Source organism: Patiria miniata, unplaced genomic scaffold (genome assembly GCF_015706575.1).
Source record: "Patiria miniata isolate m_02_andy unplaced genomic scaffold, ASM1570657v1 HiC_scaffold_1, whole genome shotgun sequence".
NCBI classification, from domain to species: Eukaryota; Metazoa; Echinodermata; class Asteroidea; order Valvatida; family Asterinidae; genus Patiria; species Patiria miniata.
In genome coordinates, this window is record NW_024037047.1 from 5,199,291 (window position 1) to 5,221,334 (window position 22,044).

At 42.3% G+C, this 22,044-nt stretch overlaps 1 protein-coding gene across 2 annotated transcripts in view; it reads left to right on the plus strand.

Moving 5' to 3' along the window:
* LOC119743530 (E3 ubiquitin-protein ligase TRIM33-like) overlaps window positions 1-22,044 on the plus strand; it is a 28,463-nt gene that overhangs the window by 2,539 nt on the left and 3,880 nt on the right. The window contains exons 2-11 of one of the 2 annotated variants that reach the window (XM_038220047.1): window positions 410-609; window positions 3,075-3,289; window positions 8,426-8,605; window positions 9,848-10,815; window positions 11,817-11,979; window positions 13,722-13,845; window positions 15,845-16,041; window positions 17,952-18,075; window positions 18,495-18,569; window positions 21,604-21,756. In XM_038220047.1, the coding sequence (XP_038075975.1) occupies window positions 410-609; window positions 3,075-3,289; window positions 8,426-8,605; window positions 9,848-10,815; window positions 11,817-11,979; window positions 13,722-13,845; window positions 15,845-16,041; window positions 17,952-18,075; window positions 18,495-18,569; window positions 21,604-21,756 (2,399 nt within the window). Of the gene's footprint in view, window positions 1-409; window positions 610-3,074; window positions 3,290-8,425; window positions 8,606-9,847; window positions 10,816-11,816; window positions 11,980-13,718; window positions 13,846-15,844; window positions 16,042-17,951; window positions 18,076-18,494; window positions 18,570-21,603; window positions 21,757-22,044 lie in introns of both variants that reach the window. The other variant, XM_038219986.1, reaches the window with a different exon arrangement.

Here is a 22,044-nt window from a genome sequence, read left to right on the forward strand (position 1 = left end):
TTGGTTTTTTTTTTAAATACTGGCCCCAATTGACCATCGCACTTGTTTGCAATCGATTACACACCTACATTGTATGAACGGGTACGAGCCAGGTTCCCTGACCTTACAATTCCCCAATGTATGTTCACTGCTCGGCTTCTTCTGATATGGAGTCAGGGAACCAGACTACAGGAAAATGATTGTTTTTCTTGGTTTTTATAGCATTTTCGAACCCAAAACCTCAAAAAAGTCAGTGTAACTATATTTGCTATGAATTTCCAACCCCCAATTCCATCCATTTCTGAAAATTACAGCAAAAGCAAATGATGTATATTCCCTTTAAACAAATAAAGAAGGATCTACAATTGTGTTATTTGATTTTCCATGTCCACTCTAACCTAACAAGTTCTAATTTTCTCTCCTCCCTCAGGCTGTCGTTGCCCCATCTGCCGTCAAGACTGCAGGAATATCAACGAGATCATTGACAACTACTTCATCACCGGGGGAGTTACCATGGCCTCCTCTGAGTCCGGCATCAAAGACCCCAGCGTCTGTCTGTGCGACGACAAGTCAGAGGTCTCGGCCTTGTGCGAGGACTGCATGGAGTGGCTTTGTGAGCCCTGCGTACAGGTAATTTAATGTTATTGACAGTGTGCATGAACTGTAGAGGGCGCTGTTTAGACTGATTCAGAACAGTGCATTAGTGGCACACAAACACAGGCTTCTTCTTCTTCTTCCTTACAAGTGCAGACTTCATGGCTGAAGATAATCGCACTGCCAGAAACACCGGGGCGAACCCCTTCTCTTAGCGATAAGTGTACTGGGTTCGTGCATTAGACATTATACAACACACGGGACCTACGGCTTAACGTCCCATCTGAAGGACGAAGCAATAATGGTTAAGTGCCTTGCTTAAGGGCACAAGTGTCCGTGCCCGGGCTCGAACCCACGTCGCTGTTGCCTCTGAAACACCAGAACATGAGTCCGGTGTTCTTAACCGCTAGGCCATGTCATGGCTTAACGGCCTATCCAACGAATGACATTTGGTGTGGACTCCACCGACCCACGAAGGCTCCACCCACTCGACCAGTCCCTCCTCTAACCCCTCCTCAACTGCCCCATTGCAATTGTGCAACCATCTCCTGATTCCAAGAATCCCTTAATTAACCCTAACCCCCTAGGCCCTTGTTGCTTACAACCATCCTCAATCCTCCAAAATTTTTCAACTCCGCCTAAATTTTTCAAAATTGTCAGACAGTCCTGCCTCAAAATGCATTCATCCTCAATCCTCCAAAATCCTCCTCATCCCAAAACTTTGCACTCGTGTTTAAATGAAGGATAACCAATGCCAAATCCTTCAAAATCATCAGACAGTCCTGCCTCAAAATGCATTCATCCTCAATCCTCCAAAATCCTCTTGTGCTTCATTCACCATTCATCCTCAATCCTCCAAAATCCTCATGTGCTTCAACAATCACCATTCATCCTCAATCCTCCAGAATCCTCATTTGATTCAATCACCATTCATCCTCAATCCTCTAGAATCCTCCAAAACCACCAGGAGGATTTTGGAGGAGTGAGGTGGGTTAGGGTTAAACTCTACCAAACTCCCAATCCACCCACCTACATGTACAACATACATACTCCCTTACTGTTAGCCCAAAAACAATCTACCTGTCATCTTGTTCCCAACCTTCCCTTTTCTTCAAACTCCCATTCTTCAAATCCCTGTTGCTTAATAGCAAACTCCACCCCTTCCAAGCTCCTTTCACCCCTTCGAATCTTCACCCACTCCAGCTTTACTTAACTCAGGTCCAACTCCACCTTCCCCGTTCCAAACCCCATGCTCAACTTTCCTAACTTTCCCACCACTTGTTAACTCCTCCCAAACCCTTCCAAAATCCGTCCGTCCCTTCCCAAATCCCACCCACCCTCTCGTATTAAACTTTCTTCACCCCTTCCAAACACCACTCAAGCCTTCCTGAGACTAGACTTCCAACCCCTTCCCATTTAATAGGTCATTAACTTCCACTCTTTCCTGTTAACTCAACCCACCCCTCCCTAACTCCACCTACCCCTTCTCCAACCCCACTCACCCCTTCCTAAATTGTACCCACCCCGTCCTTACTCCATCCACCCCTTCCCAACTACACTCACCCTTCTGACAGGCCCCTACCCATTTATGCAATCTACCCACCCCTTCCTTGCTCTACCCGGTACCCACCCCTTCCTTGCTCTACCCGGTACCCACCCCTTAACTCCACTCGCCCCTTCCTAACTCCACTCACTCTTCCTAACTCTAATAACAACCCTTCCTATGTTCCCCTACAATGTACCTCTATATCTACCTACCCCTTCTTTTTTTCTACCCAGTACCCACCCCTTCTTAACTCCACACACCCATTCCTTCTCTGTCCACCTCTTCATAATGCCACCCACCACTCCTTATTTTCCACCTACTCTTCCGAAACACACCTTCTGCGCCTACACTTTCTTAACCCCACCAACCTTTGCCTCCTGAGCTCCACCTACCCTCACTCCCACTCCCCACCCGACGCTTGCCCAAACTTCCTTCCCTGTTATTTATTTTCAGCCATTATCTCTCGTATGACATCTGTTTTATTCCGCTTTCATTTCCTGTTTAAAAATCACTTCCTGGTAAGAAGGTTTTCGGGTCGGGGTGGGGGAGGGGGTATTTCCTGTTTTGTTTTTTTATGGGGTTTCCTTCAAATGTGCTGAGCTACTTTGCCTGCACCTTACGACTGAAAACACAAAATACATTGGGTACAAAGAAACAGCAAAAGATTCTTATATTGTCCTCTTTTAAAGGAGATTTATTGATGCTCAGATAAGCTTTGGCTGTATGAATGGTATTGTTTAATAGAGGAAAAACAAGCAAAACAAAAAAGACTTCAAAAATGGTATGGTTTAATAGAGGAAAAACAAGCAAAACGAAAAAGAATTCAAAGACAGGCTCGTCTTAAGCAGAACATCTTCAAGGCAACTTCTTTTCCTCTGTCGCCTATATCGGAACATTCTAAATCAAAGTCTGCTTTCAAATGGGAAAAAAATATCTATCTTTACATCGCCTCTAGGCCCATCAGCGGGTGCGAGTCACCAAGGATCATGTCATCAAGCAAAGGTCAGAGGTCGCAGGTACATCAGGGGAGGGGAGTAACGGCAGCGGGCGCAGTGAGCAGAAGCCGCTGTTCTGCTCTGTTCATCGCCAGGAGCAGCTCAAGCTCTACTGCGAGACGTGCGAAAAACTGACGTGTAGGGATTGTCAACTACAGGAACACAAGGAACACAAGTAAGCCTTTGCTTTTACAATGGACTGTTCGGGGTGTGGCCGTTAGCCCCGCCCTCATTTTGTTTTGTGCACAGTTGTCACCGAAAGTCTTGATTTAATTGGTGAATGCTCACCTGTTTGTTTGACTGACAGGAAGAGGCCAGTACCTCAGTTTATTTTCACTTGAGTACATGTATAAAGTCTGAGAATGGCCAACGCTTTGCTGTCCTTGCGTGACCTTTGAACCCGCGACAACTCATGCATTAGACATTGGCAAATGTATGCATTGCATGGTGTACATATAGTGCACCTCTGAGCTACTGTACATATGTAGTTTCAAGCAAGAGCAACCTTATACAGAGTCTCAGAAAGCTTTGAAGTTGTTGCTTGACCTTGGGTATGACATAATTTAACTAACCCTAAATCCCAATGCATCTTTGCTAGGTTGTAACCTCAACCCTGCAAAATCCTGCAAAAAGTTCTACCTCCATGTAAAAATAGCATACAGCCTCAATCCTCCAAAATCCTCCTTTACTTCTTGAATGTGGTCCTTGGTGGGGTGACCACTGCCTCAATCCTGCAAAATCCTCCAGCAATCACTGTCAATACGTTGAGGCAGAGCCAGTGACATCCTGCAGCAGTGTGGAGGATTTCAAGTATCATCTAGGTCTAAATTTATGCACGGCTGAGCATAAACAACACAAGGTCTGGCCTGAGACGTTGACACAGTGCATCTTCCAAAATAAGCCACACACTTTTGCCATAGGCCTATACATGTACATGTACATACTATTGTACATGGAGCCTCAATCCTGTAAAATCCTCCATTTTGCAAAGAGGATATTGGAGGATTTGGGAAGGTTGGGTTAAAGCTATAGTCCATCATTTGAAATTTGTGCATTTTGTTCGTTTGAAGCAACAAAAGAGTTCAAAATCTAATAAAGGATACTAAGCAACTAACCTGATAAAGTTTCAGCTAAGCTTCAGCTGTACATTCCGAGAAAAACCAGCATTCTAAGATCTCAATTTCAAATCAAAAGTTACTGAATCATGTTTTGAATTGCAGCTATACGCGACGTCGCGCACTGATCCGACGAATTATAACAACCGCGCGCGCGTGTGCGTCGTTCCAATACTTGTGCGCGCTGCGCTGAATAACAAAACGAACTACTAATTTAAATTTTCCTACGGTGCTTCTTAAGAATCACCGTTGGAAATGCCTTCTTTCATTGATTACTTCAAAATGACAGCTTCCCAGAAGGAATAATTTCACAGGGAGTTTAGTTCCCTTACTATCTTTCAACCAAGTTTGTTTTTCAACAATAATTACGCCAGTTACTTTTCGGATGGCTGCAAATGATGGACTATAGCTTTAAGTTGTAATCATGTGCTGGTTTGTGGCGCTTAATCACTTTACTCCATGATAAGTGTGTTTGGGAGGTACTGGTTGGGGCAGTGTAAGGAATAACAGGCAGGGTGCTTTGGGCCAGTACCGGTGTAGCATGAATTTATGTTTTATGAAATACGGACTCATTGATGGTATTGCGCACGCTCATGCATAGATAATTAGGAGAGGGGTCGGTCACGTGAGAGGGTTTAACCAATAAAAGGGAAAAAAAATCTGATTTTCATACGAGTCCGATTTTCATATGACACCGGGACTAATTTGGACTACAGCAATTTAAAAATCAAAAGACTGCACTAAAGGGAATGTACAACATTTGCTTTTGCTGCAATTTTCAGAAATAAATATATTTGGAGGATTAGCATGTCATAGCAAATATTGTTAAAATGACTTGTTTCACGTTTTGGGCTTGTAGATGTTAGAAAAACCAAGAAAACCATTCATGTTCTTGTAATCTGGTTCCCTGACCCCACTTAAGATAAAACAGAGAATTTTAAGACTTAGGGGAAATTGTAAGATCAGAGAGTCAGTCTAGCAGGCTTGTACCCCTTCACAGTTGTGTAATCAATTGCAAAGAAAACATGGAATAACTAATTTTGAAAAATTTGGAGCAGAACTGAAAAAAAGCCAGTTTTCCTGAAAATGTCAGCACAGCAGGAGCCACGATTTTACAGGATGCTTTAGACTGTCATTCCCTAACAATCCAGCAAGGTATTTTGTGATAAGTTGATCATTTCATTTTGTTATGTTTGCAAATGTTGTATCTTCCCTTTAAAATCAATCAATCAACCGTATCTAAAATTCAGCCATATAGGCCCCCCTATTGTATCAGTAAAAACATACGGGTTGTGAATTCAGTATTTTTCCTTGTTTCAGTTATAAATACTGAAACCGAGATCTTGGAAGCGAAACCATTCCCCATTCATGGTTTGCTTTCGAAACGGTTTGTTTTGCTGAGTACATGCATGTGGTTGTTCTTCAACGAACATGTGTGTACAATTACAATGTACCACATTACAATGTATTTTAGCCATGCATTTGCAAGCTTTCCAGTACATACATGTACATGTGGGTGACTGCTCTATGTTCCGACACCCCTATGTTCCGACAACCTAGATTGTGTTACTCCCGGTTAGGGTTAGGGTTAGGGTTAGGAATAGGAATATGTGCAGTCGGAACATAGGGGTGTCGGAACATAGAGGTGTAACCGTACATGTGTACATGTTCCATAAAGTTCTCCAAGTACCAATGTGCACAACATGTATTTTTAATATGAAACTGTCAGTTGATAGTATGTACAGGGGTATGTATTATGATACAAATCTGTCCTTTTGTAATATCGTTTCTGAGAACCTTTGAGTTTCAGAAAGTGAAACCAGGGGTCGCTTGCAGGCAGTTTCACTTTTGATAGCTGTCACAAAGTTTTACAACTGCAACATTGTTTCAATATTTTTTTTAGTGTTATTTATGGTATGTTTATTTCCTTTTAAAAACAAGAGACCTGTGAATAATTTCTTGTAATTTGATCTGCATTGGTTGGGGAAAAGAAACTTGGAAATTATTGTTAATCGAGCATGAAAGTTCATTTCCTGTCCCATTATTATATCAATTAAATAAAAGATACCTTTTTGAGACTTTAATCACGACTTTAATCGCTGTTAGCTCTCAATCGCAAGTTCCTGATACGAGTTTCGTGAGTAAAGTCTCAAAAAGGTATCTTTTATTTAATTATTATTAATCACTTGAAGTAAATAGCACAAATGCATTTCAGACTGTATTGCTTTTAGTGACCTCAAGTTTTGGCTTTTTATGTACAGTAAAAACAATGACAGTATACAAGTCATTCTTGCATTTGAATGCTGTTAGTTTTCGAAATACAAAATATACATGTATGTGTATGCCCACTTACGATGTACCTGTTCAATTAATTTGGCAAAAAAAACCAATAAATCTGCTTCCGAATACATGGCATTTGAAAATAGTGTAGGAAGGTAGCATTTTTTTTTTGGGGGGGGGGGGAGAGAGGGGTATTTTTTTGTGTGTGATCATATGGAGGTGTCTGCGTGTCGTCAAGGGTAAAATGTAGTAATTCATGTATTCTTTTTGGTTTTTATTTTGGTCTTCACTAGGCTTAGAGGCCATGGGCGTTGCCGGGATTTTTCACCAATGGTATTAACGGCAATGTACATGCAATATGGCTTCGCACTTCTTTTTGCTTTTCCCCCTCTTCACTTGGTCTTCACTAGGCTTAGAGGCCATGGGCGTTGCCGGGATTTTTCACCAATGGTATTAACGGCAATGTACATGCAATATGGCTTCGCACTTCTTTTTGCTTTTCCCCCCCCCCCCCCCCCCCCCCCCCCCCCCCCCCCCCCCCCCCCCCCCCCCCCCCCCCCCCCCCGCGAGGCCCATGGTACCGGTAGAGGATGTCAAAATAGGGTAGATAGGGTAACCAGAAGCTTGTAATATTTATTTTGAATTAAGTGCACTGCACACACCTGTTACTGCAGTGGCAAGTGACATGGTACTGGCAAAAAAAACAAGAGAATAAATTGGGCACAGCCAGAAATGGTGATGTACATGTGTGAATTTTCTAAAAATGTTCATCTTTATTATGTCCGAAATATAAGTGTTTTAAATTCTTAATCCGTATTTTTTTCTACCAACTAATGTTTAAGCTTATTTAAAACTTACATACATGTATACATATAGTCACATTTGTTCTGAAAAATATGGTTAACAGTAGGAAAGTTTCCTTAGTTTCTTACAGTTATATCACCCTTCATATTTCAAGCCGACTGTCAAAACAAAATTGGAGGCAGTGCAACTGCAATGTGTTTTTTCAATTTCTAGTCAATAGACTCAATCATTGTACATGTACATTGTATTTTCAAATAAAGGTCAGTATTTATATGTATGTAAACGTAGCCTGGACAATTTATACAAGCCTGTAAATTTAAGGAATTAAAAGGACATAAATTATGCATACAGTTTATGTACATATATGTATGTACATACGTATTTTATACCAGCCAAATGACCAACGTAAAATTTAATTAGCCCACTGGATATTGACTTGCATCTGACGTACATGACACGTACCGGTACATGACATGTACATGTACATGTATTTCAAACCTATACCTGGCTGTTATGTACAGGTTTATACATGTAGGCTTTAGTTGATGTGTGTATTTACATGTACATGTATAAAGTGCACTGTAACTTATCCACCCTTATACGTGTTCAAGGCGTTACATGTAGGGGGGGGGGGTTAACATCATTATTACCCAGCTCATTGGGCCAATGAAACATTTTAAAAGACAATTTCAGTTCCCTGGGAAGTATACAGTTTGATGCTGCCATTTCGGCGCAAAACAACTAAAATCAACAACACTAACCATCTCTGTCCTCACAGGTACCCATTCACTCCTGGGTGGAGAGAAGCAATCAGTGACAAAGTGCTTTGCCCAAGGGCACATTCACCATAAACCTAGGCCGAATTTAAACCCACAGCCAGCAGAATTACCCGCCACAAATTCAATGCTCCAGACCACGGGGCCACGACAGTTGAGCGGGACCCAAAAGTCACAGTCTAGGGCATTATTGACGCCCACTTACTGAGTTAGACGGACACTCAGTCAGTCAGTCAGTCAGTCAAAGGACAACGCTGGTCCTTTGGGTCTTGCAAAAACGAAAGTCATATTCATAACAAGATTGATTGTGATTGGTGACTGCTCTTCCCTCCTCAGGTATCAGTTTGTGGGTGAGATTGCCAGCCGACAGAAGTCAGCCTTGCGCATCCTGCTGGAGAAGCTAGGCGAAAAACAGAACTACGTCCAGCAAACCAAGAAACACATCCTAGCCAAAGGGGAGCAACTGCAGACCAACGAGGAGAGAGCTACTCAAGAGATCCGCAATCTCGTCTTCAGGTCAGGGGTCAAAAGCCCGATCCATTAACCCCAGCTTAATAATGCTTTTGACCAATCAGTGCTGTGACTAGTATCCCGGATAAACCTGACAGGCTTAGATTCGCTTATGACGCACATGCATCTGAAACATGCCGTGTGGCCTCTGAGAGGTGCATGTTTTTTTCACGTGCACGGTAAAACTGTTTGGTACACAAATCTGCTAAGCACATTAAAAAAATGTGCTTTAGGCCTATAGCTAAAAAAAAATGTTTACCAGCCAAAGTGTCATGTGAGTTGTATTGCTTGGTTCCCAGGTTCTCCGTTTCCCAGGTACTGTAGTTTTGTGCTTTTTTATCTTCAGCAGCTGCAGCACAGAGTTTGGGTTGGGTTCAATTGCCAGTCGCAAAAAATTATTGAGCAAGCAGGTTTAATAGCTTAGCAGTAAAAGTCTGCCATGTATGACCAATGTTTTCATTTTATGACAGTGGAGGCATTGACATCTGTGCACACAGTTTCTTGTGCTTTTAAAAAATACAACTTTGAATATTCATGATGCTTTTGTAGGAGATTTCAACTTGCAACAAGGTCACAGATAATGCTTCATCCTAGTTAAAGGGAATATACATGTACATCATTTGCTTTTGCTGTAATTTTCAGAAATGGATGGAATTGGGGGGTTGGCAAAATATAGCAAATATAGTTACACTGACTTTTTTGAGGTTTTGGGTTCGAAAATGCTATAAAACCCAAGAAAAACAATCATTTTCTTGTAGTCTGGTTCCCTGACTCCATATAAGAAGAAACAGAGCAGTTTACATACATTGGGGAATTGTAAGGTCAGGGAACCAGTCTACATGGTCTAGCTGGCTCGTACCCGTTCATAGGTTTGAAATCGATTGCAAACAAGTGCGATGGTCAATTGGGGCAAGTATTTGAAAAAAAATCGGCCGATCAGCGTTGGAAATTGATACAAAATACCACTTTTCTTGAAAATGACAGTATACCAGGTGCCATGATTTTACAGGATGCTTTACACTGTCATTCACTAACAGTCCAGCAAGGTATTTCAAAATGATTTGGTACATTGTAGTTTTATTTTGTGATGTTTGCAAATGTTGTATTTTCCCTTGAACATTTAAGTGGTAACTCTACATGTTGGGGGAAAAAGTAGTGTACCCCAAGAAACACTGGTGACTGGTCATTGAAGGTTTAAAAATATGATTTTTCACTTTTTTTTTTTTTTTTTTGGTCTGTGATTTGTAGATTAGTGAATGACATTACTCAGCGAGGAAAGAAACTCCTTAGTGACCTGAAGGGGGTCTGCGACACGCGACGGAAGATGTTTGACCAGCAAATCTTGGAAGTACATCGGGTGGAACAGGCCATCGAGCACGCCGTGGACTTTACCAATCGTGCCCTGCGCTCCGACAACATCACGGCCCTGCTCTATAGTCAGAAAGTCATCGTCCACCAACTGGTCTTCCTGCTGCGCATCATGTGCACGCGACAGCCAATCGCGGGACTCGACATCAAATTCCTAGCCAATATGCAAAACATGCCCAACTTTTCGCAGCTCTGGACACTGGTGGTCCACGACCCGCTTCAAGCGGCAAATTCTGGGGCGGGGCCCGCTGGGGCTGCCCCACCCGCTCCACACCCACCCGGCCCTCACGTCCCGGGACCCCACCCACAAAGCGGGCCAGTACCCCATGAGCTGTTGGTTGGTGGGCGGATGCGCTCCCCTGGTGCCCGTCCGCTCTCGGCGCAAGAGTTACAGCACAAGATTAACCTCCAACAGTTGATGAACAGAAGACAGAACAGCATGGAAGGCAACCACGTCGGTCCTCAGGGTCGCCCAGGGGAGCCTCCCCACCACGCATTCCAGCAAGCCCACGGTGGCCCCCCACCACTCTCCGTCGGTCCCCAACCCCAGAGGCTTCCAAACCAACCAACATATCGCCCGATCTACCCTAAGAACCTAAACAGCGTGCCATTCCGGCCAGGGTCCCTGCAGAAGTACAACTACCCTCCCCCCAACATTACCATCAATCAGATGTCAAAACAGTTGCTGTCTCAAGTTGGGATCAACACCTCGGAGACCATCCCAAATATACCTCCTATAATGCCTCCGCGCTCCAGCTCGGAGCAGTCCTTGTCGCTGAGTCGAAGCAACACTCCAAGCTCACCTCTACTTGTCAGCCCTGCAAGCAGTGGGGACGAACAGGCACAGGGTAAGAGAGTAGCACTGAAGTTCAAAACAAGGACTTCCCCCCTCCACAAAAATTAACCCTTCGCATTTTGACGATAGGCATCTTTCAGATGTCTGGAAAAATCTGCTAAAACATCCTTGTAGAATTTGATGGATCTTGAGGGTTTTGAGGTAGTTTCATTTTTTTCAAGAAACTGTACGCTATTCCGGCAACCACAATTAAAAGCCATTACTGTGGTGGCACATGTACCTTTTACGCAGGTTTTACGTGTATGTACCCACATGTACCCACATTTACATATGTATGTACAGGTTGTACATGTAGAATACCATGCTACTGACAAGCTGTAGAATGCCAGGGTGCAGTGGTTACGGTATTTGACTCATGTACGATGGTGTGTGGGTTCGAACCCTGCCAGGAACATGTTTTTGTGCCCTTAACCACAATTGCCTCTCTCCACCCAGGAGAATGAATGGATACCTGTATTTTAGGTTAGAGGACAGAATGTGCGGTGATTTCGGCTGCCGCGTGGTCTCGTGGCGTGATGAACGGGGGAATAATTGTAAAAGCACTTTGAGATTGTTGATACGATGGAAAGCGCTATACAGGGTGGTAGAAAAAAAGTGGAGTGGCACTCTTCCACTACCTTGAGACTCGAACCACCTGTACCAATGTATGGAGAATCCTTTAAGAAGAATTATGATCCCCAAAACTCCCGATTCGGTCCAGTAGATTTTGCTGCAGAACCTATTTTGTGAAGGGTACTTCTTTCATGTGGGTATTATTACATAATAATCAAGGCCAAGGCTTTTGCCCTCAAGCCTCGAGGCCAAGGCCAAGGCCCTAAAGTCCAGCCTTGAGGCAGCCTCAAGGCCAAGGCCCAGCATCAAGGCACTACATCACTGTAACTATGACTGCTGGAATGCATGAGCACCTCTTAATTTAATAGCAACATGAGCAAGGCACCTTCCTTGAAAGTGCTGGATGGTCTCTTTAAGGGGTTTTATTTTTCTGGTCTGCAGGTAATGGGGCTCGCATCAAAGGAGAGAGCAGTAATTCTAGAGAAGGAAGAGCAAGCTGTAGTATGGCGGATGGACAGCAGCGGAACAATAACTTCTCGCCTCAGAGCATGTCATCGGGATCATCCCAGCCTGATGTCAATCATGCTGTACCAGCTAGCAATAGGTACGGGTTGGGTGGCTGGGCGCTGGACTGGGTTAGACTGGGTTGATTGGACAGGTTTACATGGGTAGCATTGGGTTCAGGTGGGTGTGGGTGTATCGGGGTGGGTTTGGTTAAAATGTTGAGTGAGATGGTTTGGGTGAAGCTTGGCTAGTGTATGTTATAAAGGTTAGAATGGGTTCAGTTTGGTTTGGAGGAGTTGGCTTGGGCTGGGCTGGGGTGTTGACAGGTTTGGCTAATTTAGGCTATTTTAAATGGGTTGGACTGGGTTGAGTAGGGTTTTTACCAGTGGGTTTGAGTTGAGCTGGCCTAGTTTAAGGATTGGATTGGGATCAGTTAGGTAATGGTTTGGTTTGGGTGTTGTCTTTGTGAGTTTGGATTAAGCCCACATTGTGACTGGTTTATGTTGGTTACATTGGGTTATGTTTGGTTTGAGTGCATTGGCTTTGATGGGGGTGCTGACTGGGTTGGTATGGGTTGAACTGTGCTGCTGTGGGTTGAACTGGGCTGCTGTGGGTTGAACTGGGCTGGTCTGCCCAGGTGAGATTGGGTTCAGTTACAATGTAGGTTTGGGTGTATTGGTACCCGGGTTTGATTTTGGGTGTTGACTGGGTGGGTTTTGGTCTAGCAAGGGTAGTTGATATGGAATAGATTGGCTTCCGTTGGGATTGGGCGAGTGTTTGGTTTTGGTATTGACTGGTTTGGTGTAGGTTGAGCTGGACTAGTTTATATTTTAGATTGGGTTCAGTTTGGTTTGGAAACATTGGCTAACGTGTACCGGTAGCTTTCGTTGGGTTTTGTTGAACTGGACTAGTTTGCATGGGTAAGATAGGGTTCAGTCGGGCTTGGGCAAGTTGATAGGGAGTTTATTTGGAGTGTTGACTGGGTGGGTCAGTGTTACACTAGGGTTCTGTTGGATTTGGGCAAGTTGGCTTGGATTTGGTTTTGGTGTCGACTGGGTGGGTTTAGGTGGAGCTGAACTATAATACAGATGTTTATGTGTTAAATTTGGGTTGGATGGGCTAAGCTGGGCTCAAGGAGGAAGTAGAGGTGAGCATGCTAAGTTTATGGGGTGGGTCAGGCTCAAATGGTGTGTCCAATATTAGCTTGGACTGATCCAGTTATATAGTCTGCAATCTTGATGAAATGATATAATTGTTTGGGTTGAGTATACAGCCTGTCTCAAAAAAATGGTACAATCAGAACAAAAAAAATGGTTAAATATGAAATTTCAAAATAAGTCATTCTTACTTGGCATAATATTAAAGAACAAAGACTGGGCTTTCCAATAGTGTTTGTTTGATCTTATTTGCTTTTGTCAATTCAGAGATATATATCAATTTAGTGCGATACACCAAAATCGATTTTATGCCACTTTTATGCATGGGCAGAGTTGTTTCGAGTACTGTGCCATGCTGTCTTGAAGCTCACAAAAGATTGCAACTTGGCAAAAGAAACAAACTCGATTTTTGTGTTCCGCAGTAAACTGGAGTTATCTCTGGATTGACAAAAGCAAATGAGATGAAACAAAAAGTATTGGAAAGCCTGGTCTTTTTTCTTTAATGTGATGCTCAAAACGACTTACTTATGTTGAGATTTAATATTGAAAAAAAAATTGTTTTCGATTGTACCTTTTTTTTTGAGACAGGCTGTAGATTGATAAACAGATAATTGGTATACAATTGGAGGTTTTAACGGGCAGCATAACGTTGCCAACATTTCTTTCTTCACTTCATTTACAGCAGCCCTGACATTCCCAACTCGCACCCAAACACCGTTCCTAAGGACGAGTCCAATCGCAGCAGTTGCATGATGGGAAATAGCGAACCGTTAAAAATCAAACAGGAGCCTGGCCTGGAGCATCCGGAGGTACGGTACATGTAGATCAAGAACTATCTGTATTATGCCCTAAAAACAAAAAAAAATATTATGTATTATGATCCAGTTTAAAGGGAATATACATCATTTGCTTTTGCTGTAATTTTCAGAAATGGATGGAATTGGGGGGTTGGAAATATATAGAAAATATAGTTACACTGACTTTTTTGAGGTTTTGGGTTCGAAAATGCTATAAAAACCAAAAAAAAAAAAATCATTTTCCTGTAGTCTGATTCCCTGGCTCCACTTAGGAAGACAGAGCAGTTTACATATATTGGGGAATTGTAAGGTCAGGGCCGATGACCAATGGGGGCCAGTATTTGAAAAAAAAGCCAGTTTTTTTCCAACGCTGATTGGCCGGTCAGCGTTGGAAATTGATACAAAATACCACTTTTCTTGAAAATGACAGCATACCAGGTGCCATGATTTTACAGGATGCTTTACACTGTCATTCACTAACAGTCCAGCAAGGTATTTCAAAATGATTTGGTAGTTTTATTTTTTGATGTTTGCACATGTTGTATTTTCCCTTTAATACTTTGGGTTTGAGCTTTGTTTGAAAAGTGGTTCTCAGTTAAATTCCATCTTGAAGTTTCTTTATTTCTTATTTTCACTGAGATCCAGTGAAAATCAGGAAAGAATATTAGGAAAGAATGCAAAGTAAAGAAAATATGCAAGAAGGAGAAAGTTCAAAATGTAACAAACTTGAGGCTGAACACCTACATATATGTCCCCGTGAAATCTCAAACCTCCAGGTAAACTCAAGTACGCACCTGTTTAATTTTGCATTCTCGCCTTTAACAGCATGACTTTTTAATTGGTAGCATTAACTTGCTAAAGCTAATACATGCACACACTACAGTCGAACCCTGATGAGAAGAGCACTGTTAATTCAACATCCTGCTTATGACCAGATAACAAGCAACATTTTAGGCCCGAAGTCTTTGTTTTTTCTATGTTTTCCATTAGATAGATAGATAAATGGTTTATTTTCATTAGACTTGATGTGGCAATCAAAGATTGAATTGGATCCAGTCAACAGATAAACATGCTAATACAAATACATTAAATAAAATAAATTAAATTAAATTTAAAATAAACAAGTACTTTTACATTGAAAGGTCCAAAAACTGTCTTAACCCAAAAGTATCTCTGACATGCCAATAATCATTAATTAAAAATTCCATTTTACAGATAAAAACAAATGTCATATGGTATCAGTTGTGATAAAAAATATACAGATATGTATGCAATAATTAAGAAATTTGACAAAGATAACGATAAAGATAACGATAACTATTTAATACAAGGTACCTGTTTATAACAAGGTAATTTGTAAAGTCCCAAGGACCTTGTTATAAAGGTGTTAGACTGTACTTTCCTTTGCAAATGTCTTTGCTTAAAGCTATAGTCCATCATTTGCAGCCATCCCAAAAGTAACTGGCGTAATTATTGTTGAAAAACAAACTTGGTTGAAAGATAGTAAGGAAACTAAACTCCCTGTGAAATTATTCTTTCTGAGAAGCTGTCATTTTGAAGTAATTAACGAAAGAAGGCAGTTCCAACGGTGATTCTTAAGAAGCACCGTAGGAAAATTTAAATTAGTAGTTCGTTTTGTTATTCAGTGCAGCACGCACAAGTATTGGAACGACGCACACGCGCGCGCGGTTGTTGTAATTCGTCGGATCAGTGCGCTACGTCGCGTATAGCTGCAATTCAAAACAATTCAAAACATGATTCAGTAACTTTTGATTTGAAATTGAGATCTTAGAATGCTGTTTTTCTCGGAATGTACAGCTGAAGCTGAGCTGAAACTTCATCAGGTTAGTTGTTCAGTATCCTTCATTAGATTTTGAACTCTTTTGTTGCTTCAAACGAACAACATGCACAAATTACAAATGATGGACTGTAGCTTTAACAGCTCCGTGAAATTGGCTCATTCCTGAAAACTGACGCATCTCTCCTCGGGTGTAACTTTTTATATCTTCAGGAATTTGTTCCCCCGCTCCATCTCAACGACAGCCAGGAGAACGGGGGCAAACACATGTCCCCCCGGGGCCACAACTCCGACCCCAACGAGGACTGGTGTGCGGTGTGTCACAACGGTGGGGACCTCCTGTGCTGTGACAGTTGTCCTCGGGTCTATCACCTGTATTGTCACATCCCCTCCCTCTCGGCAACACCGAGGTAAAACTGGAGGGGGAAAAAACCTCAACCCCTTTTTTTTTTTAATCTCGCTTTTCACGTAAAACTGATTCTGCAGCTCAAGTGTACTGCTGGACAAAAAAATATTTATCAAGAATTTATTGGACAACCTGTTAATAAAATGAATAATAATAATTAAATAATAATAATAATAATAATTACTCTTTTCGCCCCAATAGGGTGACTTTCCCATAGACTTGTGCAGAAACCTAAACTGTCACCTAACCCAAGTTTACCTTATGTTTTTTCCATGAAATTTAGTATTTATACTAATTGGACCATGAGGAATCGATCTAGATGGTTAGCGACAGCAAAATTCCTTGTCCTAGGGGTCGTTTTCATAAAAGAGCGACAGTCATTTTGTCGCCTCAATAAGGTGTATCGCCCTATTGTGGACGGTGTTTGCAAAACCTGTCGCCCTATTACAGTAATAGTAGTAATAATATCGGTGCTTATATATGGCAGTTCCAAATTAATGATCAATGCACTTTACAAACAAAAACAAATAAACATAAACAGATACATTGAAAGAGGAAATAGCAAAAAATACCAGAAACATAAGGCCAAAAAAAAAAGTCTCCAGTTTCTGGTATGGAGCTTGCCCAAAAAGGGGTGCGGCGACGCGGCTTTTTTTTTTTTTTAACCCAACTTTTTTGCTTCAAATGTCGGCTGATGACTGCAAATGGTGCCCAACTAAACTTAGTGCAAATATATGGGAGTCCAGAGAGGCCACATAAAGCTTATTCTCGATCATAACCCCATCTAAAAACACGTTAAAATTGTGCAGCAGCAGGATTCCAGTCAAACCAGTGAGTTTGGCGGTTTTGAGACATCATCTTTCATTGAAAAAAACTTTTTCAGTTTGCCGACGCGCATGGCTACGGCGACGCGCGGGCCCGCATACCAGAAACCGGAGACTTTTTTTTGTTGGCCTAAGAGATCAGGCAAACAGGTGTGTTTTGAGGAGGCTTCTGAAGGTTTGTGGGCTACATGTAGGAGCCAGTCTGATGGTTGATGGGAGATCATTCCACAATCTAGGGGCACAGATAGAGAATGACCTCTCCGCGTCCATCCTTTGGCCCCTAGGCACCACGAGCCGGGTTGTGTCTGTGGCAGAGCGTAATCCGGGTCGTGAAGGTTTGTAGAATGAAATGCTGTTTGAGAGGTATATGGGAGTGAGACCATGGATTCACTTGTATACATATAACAGGATTCAATGAGAACCTTATCAGACTTCTGATAGAGGGCTGAATTTTCATTTCGTCAACATGCAATTTTCTGCTGAGTACTGGGGCCTCACTAGTCTATGTAATAGACCACGGCGAATGCCATGGTCTATTATGCGCGAACAGATTTGCTGATTAATTAGGCAAGACCCCGCCTCTTGACTTCCTAGATTTTGACCAATCAGCTGGTGCTTTCTAAAGGTCTGTCGGGTCTGCGGTCATTCACCTGTTGCGCGTCATATACAAGGATTTAAAAAAACAAAAATGTCACGGCGCGCGGCCCTCGGTACAAATGCGCTCCCTGCTGTTGTTGTATTACAAAACGCTGCATTCGAATTGACCAATCACGGCGCGCGGTGCTCGGTATCATGTTACGCGAATGCGCTCCCGGCTGTTGTATTGCAAAACGCTGCATTTGAATTGACCAATCACAGCGTTAGTCCTGATTTTGGGATGAAGTGACGTCACGATTTAGTAAAGTCGACTCCGATTGGCTGGCGCGCGGCTTGCATAAATCTGCATGCTTTGACATATCAGACGTTAGACAGGAGATGGCTCCGTGGATAACGGGTGATACTCAGACTAGGGCCTCACAGGTACATTTGTACGACAGGATGAAATTCGGCTCCAGACAATGACGGTTTATTTGGTGTTATCTCTGTCCAGTGATTCCTGGGTTTGCACATTGTGCCAGTCACCGGACAGCATTGCCAATGCAAGGAGCCAGTCACCTCCAACCAGCGGGCGGAAACGTCGAATCAGCTCAGCGCTACCGGAGAGGGAAAAAATGGTATGGCAGGTCAAGGGTCATCGCATTTTAGGTCGAAAGTCAATCTTTAGGTCCAGGGTCATCACTTTTTAGGTCCAGGGTCATCACTTTTTAGGTCGAAAGTCACACATTTTGGTCAAAGGTCACATTTTTAAGTCGGAGGTTATACTCAAGGCAAGAGTCTGATTGGGTTGAAACTTGGTACATACATAGACAGGGACTAATAAGGGTAAACATTCAAGTGATGACACAATGACGTCAAATTTAAGGATGAATGAATTTAAAACCCGATGTTTATACCTACAGAACGACAATTCTGATTGGGTTGAAACTTTGTATGTACATAGACAGGAGCATTTTACATGTATTGTCGTGTGTCATGTCGTGTGACGTCAAATTAAATATGACTTTCTCCATTTTTTTGATTGGTTCTTTTTCAGCTTTGTGAGAAAGTGCTTTTAGAACTTTACTGCAGTGAAGATAGTATACCATTCCATGATCCAGTAAGCAGATCGGTAAGTCAGTTGATTAAAGGTTAATTAAAGGATGCTGTAACTGGCCATTTTCTGAGTACAAAAACAGAATGTTTCTATTCTTTTTAAGCAGTTTGATCATTTTACATACATCTAAAAAATGAAGGTTCTAAAACCTGAACTGTAAACTAACTAAAAATGTAACTGAAACAGTAATAATCTTGAACTCATGTCCAGAAGGTTCTAAAACTGTAACTGAAACTAACTAAAACTGTAAATGGTACATGTACATCAGTAATAATCTTGAAATCATGTCCGGAAGTCAAAAATTGTAACTGTAACTAAATAAAATTGTTACTGTAACATCTTACTATAATTCAAGGAATCTCTGTCTGTCTGTCCGTCGATTATCTCCAGAACCGGGCACTGCATGAAATTGAAAATCGGCGGGTGCAGGGTTTTTCCTTAGCGGTCGCCCGCTCGCCAAATGGGCGAGTAAAAACCCTCCTCTCATTAGTCCGACGGGCGATTCAAAAAACTGTTTAAAAAAAATAAAACTAACGAAGTTTTCCCTACAGTATTTTTCAATCAATCAAAATAAAAAGTTAAGGGTGATACAACACATGAATACTTTTGCCACGCCGACCAAAATAAAAACATCGGTAGTTCGAATTCGTATCACTCCATGTATATTCGCAGTGTGCTGTGCATTGAAATCCCAACGATGAACATGAGGCGAATCAACGTGTATTTGCCATTACACATTGTGCACACATGCAGCGCACGTGATTTACTTCGTCTGCAGTCCACACGGTACGGACGTACGTACGTTAACATCGTATTCGTATCATACAACGTGGTGAGGAGAAAACTTTCATGACAGTTTCACTGCCAAAACTTGTGCCCGAACGGATTCTTGGGATGATTTCTTGAACACTATCAAACGAATGTACCGAAAAGATGAGGACAATATGAGATTCGAGGGGCCTATTTTGAATGTAGACTAGTGAATGTAAAGTGGACCGTGCTCCGGAAAACGTTATGGATTGACGTGACCAGCGTAAGTTCGTGGGTCGCCAGCCCGCAGCGCTTCTTGGCTAGGCACGCTGATTGCACCATTCTTCGCTAGAAATGCATGGCGCGCGCGAGAGATGTTTTTTTTTAAAATACTGGCCTTCTCACTCATTTTCAAACAAGTTAAAACAGTTCAGTTACTAACTTGGTAAACTCCCATTAATACCACGACTGTGTGCAATGTTTTCTTGTTCCTCAAGATAACGCTTTTTTAGTTCGTGTTTTATCAAAACATGTCGGAAATAGAACACCTAAAGCCTTAAGTTCGGAACGAAGGACACTGCATAAATTTTGATTATAACTTCTCCCCCATTTGATTCCTGTTAATTAAAGCCTTGCTCTATGTTAAAGCACGATTAAAGAAACATTGACATCACTTAAAAAGGAACTACATGCAATATTATGTACATGATTAAGATAATTGCCGAAGGCATATTGCATAATTTATTATCAAAAATGTTATCAAAAATGCTTATGGTGATTTGATTGAAAGTTACTATTAAAACATGTGGGCTAGTGAAAAAGGTTGCGGGCCAGTGAAAACTCTGGTTTACTGGCCCGGCCGGCCAGTAAAGAAAAAAGTTAAGGAAAACCCCTGCGGGTGTATTGCTCGGGGCCACAGAATGTGCAGTGCCAAGTTTGAAGTGGTTTGGATGAGGGGTTCTCGAAAAAGCTGCAAAAAAACCAGTATTTTCGGAGGCAAACGTGGCAGCTTAGAACATAACACCACGCACTGCCGTTCTTTTCAATTGTTTACGTCATGTTTAAGCTAAAGCGCGCGTGCTCAATATGACGTAAACAATGCAAAAAGGACGGGCACGCGCACGTGCATTGTAGGGTGATACATTGTCCAGTAGGGGCCGTATCATAAGTCCAACGCCTCATAGGTCCGACGCCTCATAAGTCCGAAATTTCGGACTTATGAGGCGTCGGACTTATGAGGCATAACATTTATTTATTCCGCCTCATTGGTCCGACGCCTCATAAGTCCGACAACGGAAAAACGAGGTATTTAATTTGTCGGACTTACGAAGCGTCAGAGCTATGAGGCGTCGGACCTATGAGGCATCAGACCTATGAGGCATTGGACTTATGAGGCGTCGGACCTATGAGGCGTCGGACTTATGGGCCTTTATTTGGTTAGGGGATGCGATTGTGTCGGACCTATGAGGCGTCGGACTTGTGAGGGGACCCCGTCCAGTATGGGTGAATAGCACCGCATACCATGTTTTCGTATGTACACGGGCGCATGCATTTTGCAGTCGACTGAGCGACCATTGTAGGCGGTCGAACTTCAAACTTGGCACAAACTTTGACGCGAGTGTGCGTTCAACCTGTGAAAACAACACCATTGAATCGCGTGCGTTGTTTGCACGAGCAGTTCTCCAAAACTCTGCAAGTATGCAACCGATACCAGCGGCAAAGCAATTTGCGCTTCCCAAACATGCACATTTTAGACGGGCACTGCACTAGTCAGTAATAATCTTGAAATCATGTCCAGAAGGTTCTAAAGCTGTAACTTACTAAAATTGTAACTGTTACATCAGTCATAATCTTGAATTCATGTCTATACCCAAATGGCGTCGTTATAACATCCTTATTTGTGCAAGAATAAGGCCCATTAGATATGTACATGTAAGGCAACTGCTTTGTACAATTGCAAGCCCAATGCATTTGCCATTTGGTACTAGGACTTTAATACATCAGTGTAGATTGAGCACCTGACTACGTATTGGTTAACATTATCAGCGTTTTCGAAACGACTGGCTTTGGCTTCGTCTTCGGCTTAATGACATTTTAGGCCCCGACTTCGGGGACTCCAGCTATATTTTGGTGCCTGTTATGCTTCAGGAACTTTCAATCGGTTGATATGAAGACAAAAGTTGAAATAAGTTCGTTTAGTTTGCCTCTCAGTGATTCAGAGGTAGAAGGCGAAGCCGAAGTTGAAGCAAAGGTTTCGAAAAAACCCTAAGACTGAAAAACATGTCCGTCCTTTGACCAGGTGCCCAACTACCACAAGATCATACAACACCCGATGGAGCTGGGCACCATACGGAGCCGGCTGCAGACGTCCCATTTTAACCATTACCAGACTATTCTAGAATTTGTTGACGACTTCAAACTGATGATCCGAAACTGCCACGTGTACAACGGGGTGAGTATCGTCAGTGGCTATCAGGCCACAAAAGTAGGAATTTATGTGTTATATACAGTCGACTCTTGTTAGTACAAACTCTGTTAATACAAAATTCTGGTTATAACAAACATAAGGCCTTGGTCCCGACTGTGCATTGATGTGCACAATGAATGGGACTGATGTTCCTCTTAATACAAACTTCTGATATGACAAACAATTTGGCTAGGTTCGAACGAGTTTGTATTAACAAGACTCGACTGTACCAGAAAAACTGCAGATGTCGTGTCTTCCAACGATTGATATGCA